The sequence below is a fragment of the Loa loa genome, assembly GCF_000183805.2.
Source record: "Loa loa unplaced genomic scaffold supercont3.878, whole genome shotgun sequence".
NCBI classification, from domain to species: Eukaryota; Metazoa; Nematoda; class Chromadorea; order Rhabditida; family Onchocercidae; genus Loa; species Loa loa.
The window spans coordinates 5755-8921 of NW_018109058.1; the positions used below are offsets into that span (position 1 = coordinate 5755).

Consider the following 3167-nt stretch of genomic DNA (forward strand, 5'->3'; position numbering starts at 1 on the left):
AATAATAATAGTAATAATAATATTAATAATACTCCTAATTATTTCAGAAAAAGACTGTCAGGGAACAAAATTTTTTTTTAATAAATAGAAAAAGAGCGTTTACTTGCTGTTATTTCCTGAAGTTCAATTAGCACAAAAAGTGAAACCAGTTTGTTCGATTTAGGGCTTTTGACCGCTTGTAATTTCAGCATTTTGTTATTTTCTTTGAAAAGGAAATATGACATGCAGTAGAATGAAATTGAATCCAAGTGGTATTTTCAATTTACACAGATTTGAAGACAAATTGAAGCTAAAATTGTCATAAGTAAATTTTTTACACTATCTTGACATTTTTATTATTCATTAATTTTAGATTATTTATTTCAGGTATCAAGTTTAAACTGTAAATTCCAATAAAGTAGTTGTCTAATTAATTGGGTTGAAAAAAAAGAAGAAAAAGCTTATGAACGTATATTCAAAGTAAAACAAATTAGGTTCGACCACCCAATGATTTGTGATGTCAGCATGATGCTGTCAACATAATACAGGTGACAGTTAAACTTCTGTTAATTATGCAAAGAATGAAATTTCCTCTATTTTGATTCAAAAATAAATAGGAGTGATCAATGATGATCATTGTGTCCCATGATTTTGACCGTCGATCGATGATTCACTGAGCGATTATTTGGAGCAAAGGTAAGGGTTAAATCAGTTATGATTCTAAAAGTTACATAAAAAAGAAAAAAACTGCAAAAAAAGAACAAATTATCATCACCGTTTCGCATATTACGGTTTATTTGAATGTTGCAAACACTGGAAAGTGTTTGGAAATGGAATTAAATTATTTTTATACTGCAAAAGAATCGCTGCTATTTAACCATCAAAAAAAGAAAGGTAAGTAAAAAGTTAAATGAAATGAGATGTGAAAATAAAAAATGAGGAACTAATAAAGGAGTGGATGAATAATAAATTTAAAAAGTAATTTAATAATTCAAAAATTTGAAATCTATAAGAAAAGTGTCTAATACTTTCAAATTTATTTCAATTTTTTTAGACAAATTTTGGGAACCAAAATCGATGGGGAAATTTAGCAAAATCCAACTATTTACGATTTAAAAGAAATTCACATATGTTTTGCAGAAGTATTCACATCCATATTTGCAATACGATGTGATGATGATAAATTCCCGTTGCGTAATCAATTTTTATGGTTATTGAAATTTGTAGATTTTCTTTTTTTTTTGATTTCATACCGCCAATTGTACCGGAATGCTTCCTAAATTCCGATCCTAATTGATACATTTGGTGCACTTCAATTCTGCCCATCCTTTGAAACAGGTCCTAATTTGCGGAATATGGGAAAAGAAGTTTAATAAGTATTTACAAACTTAAACTTTAAAAATTAAATTAAATTAAAAAACTTAAAAAAACCTAAAAAAACTTAAATTAAAAAGCTTAAATTTAAATTAATTAAATTAAAAAGAAAAAAAACTTAAATTAAAAAGTTAAAAAAAACTTAAATTCAAACTTAAATTAAAAAGCTAAGCAGTAATAGTTTGCGTACTTCATATTTTTATCACACATTTATTACATTTCAGAATGATTAATACTGCCAGTGTTATCAATGAACAAACAATTCCGATAAATATATTCAGAATGAAGTAAATATTTTTGCCATATTTAATGCATCAAAAAAAAAGCGAATAAATTATGCAATAAACAATCTTCATCAAAATCAATTCCCCGGAAAAACCGCTTAATTACCTCCATTTAATATTTTAATAGTATCATGTGAAAAATAATTTATTTACATTATTATCTTCAACACAATTCACTATATTCGCCATATGCATCTCATCAATTATTTCATTCTGTAAAAACATTTCAGGATTTATCGGACCGACTTCATGGAAACAACCTTACAAAAGCTGCATGCTCATAATATACCTTTCCTTTATCTTTCTAGTCAGTACTAATCAGTAATCTGCCTATCACTGGCATCGTTGGTAACTTAGGACTGAAGAGATTTATTAGGATTCTGAAGAAAATTAGCTATAACCTGTTTGGTAATGCTAGGGTAGGCAACGATCGGCTCAATCACTTTTTTTTTCCACCTGCCACCGTGAGTATTGACAATGATGAATGCGAATCTCAAGTAGATTCATTGCATAAATTTCGATTTCCAAGTTCATTAATTTTCGATCAATTACTGCATAACTCTGTTAATCTTCCGAAAAAACCTTTGAATATTTTTTTCTTTCTTTTTTTTCTTCCAAAAGTAAACAAGAAGAATTACAGTTATGATTTAAAATCCATATTATTGAAAAGATAAGCTATTTCAGCAAATGCCTCCGTCCATTCCATTTCCAACAATTATCGTCATCCAAAAATGACGAATTCCAAAAAACCCTAGGGCATATTGTGCGCCATCTTGTCACATTATACTACCTCTAACAATCTCCAGGATACAAGGACAAATACACCTTTACATACCGCGATGCATATCATGCCTAAACTTAAGCAATCATGCAAACGAGCATGATAATGGATATGTCCTTGCAAAGTTGTGTTCAACTGTCGTTATATTAAAATGTTGTCGCTTTACATGATGGATGGATTGTAATCCAAATCAGAACAGGGAGACAAAATATGACTTTAATACATTCTATTCTTCATTTCTGACTTCAGCTATACTACTACCATTTGTATAATATGAGCATACTAAAAGCGTGCAAATAATGATACGAAAAATGCCATTTGACCGACATTTGGTATGTCCACTCAACTCATTCCATTGGTGGACATCAGGTAAGAAATAAGTAATTTAATGCATTTTCTTTCTTATTCATAACTGATTAGTAATCCATTCAATACTTGCAGTAGTAGAATGATAGAACTAATGAATAGAACGCATAATTTGCCCTACTACTTGGTTTGTTTGATCCTGCCTCCATGAATGATCGGTCTGGTTGTTGAATGTATGCTCGATCGTTTCTATTAGTAGTAGTAATTCAATTTAGTGGTGGTATTCTGCCCTGTAATTTTTTGAGAAGTTGCAGTTAAACAGCCAACAATATGCACCGACAGTGATGACCTGGATCTCAAACAGATTTGTTGCATAAATTCCGATTTCTTATAAATTTCAATTTTTGGTTGGTCATAAGCACTCCTCAAAATTTCACATCAAA

At 29.6% G+C, this 3167-nt stretch overlaps 2 protein-coding genes across 2 annotated transcripts in view; one reads left to right on the forward strand and one right to left on the reverse strand.

Moving 5' to 3' along the window:
* LOAG_12417 (hypothetical protein) overlaps positions 1-297 on the reverse strand; it is a 2692-nt gene extending 2395 nt beyond the window's left edge. The window contains exon 1 of the mRNA XM_020448540.1: positions 104-297. Coding sequence (XP_020301325.1) covers positions 104-224 — 121 coding nt within the window. The 5' untranslated portion in view covers positions 225-297. The remainder of the gene's footprint in view (positions 1-103) is intronic.
* Positions 298-809: 512 nt separating this feature from the next.
* On the forward strand, positions 810-2372 carry LOAG_13963 (hypothetical protein; the record flags this gene model as incomplete). The annotated part of the gene is made up of 4 exons (XM_003149467.1): positions 810-873; positions 1120-1202; positions 1946-2134; positions 2322-2372. 4 exons carry the CDS (start codon positions 810-812, stop codon positions 2370-2372), a joined length of 387 nt encoding a protein of 128 aa, XP_003149515.1.
* Positions 2373-3167: the final 795 nt, after the last annotated feature.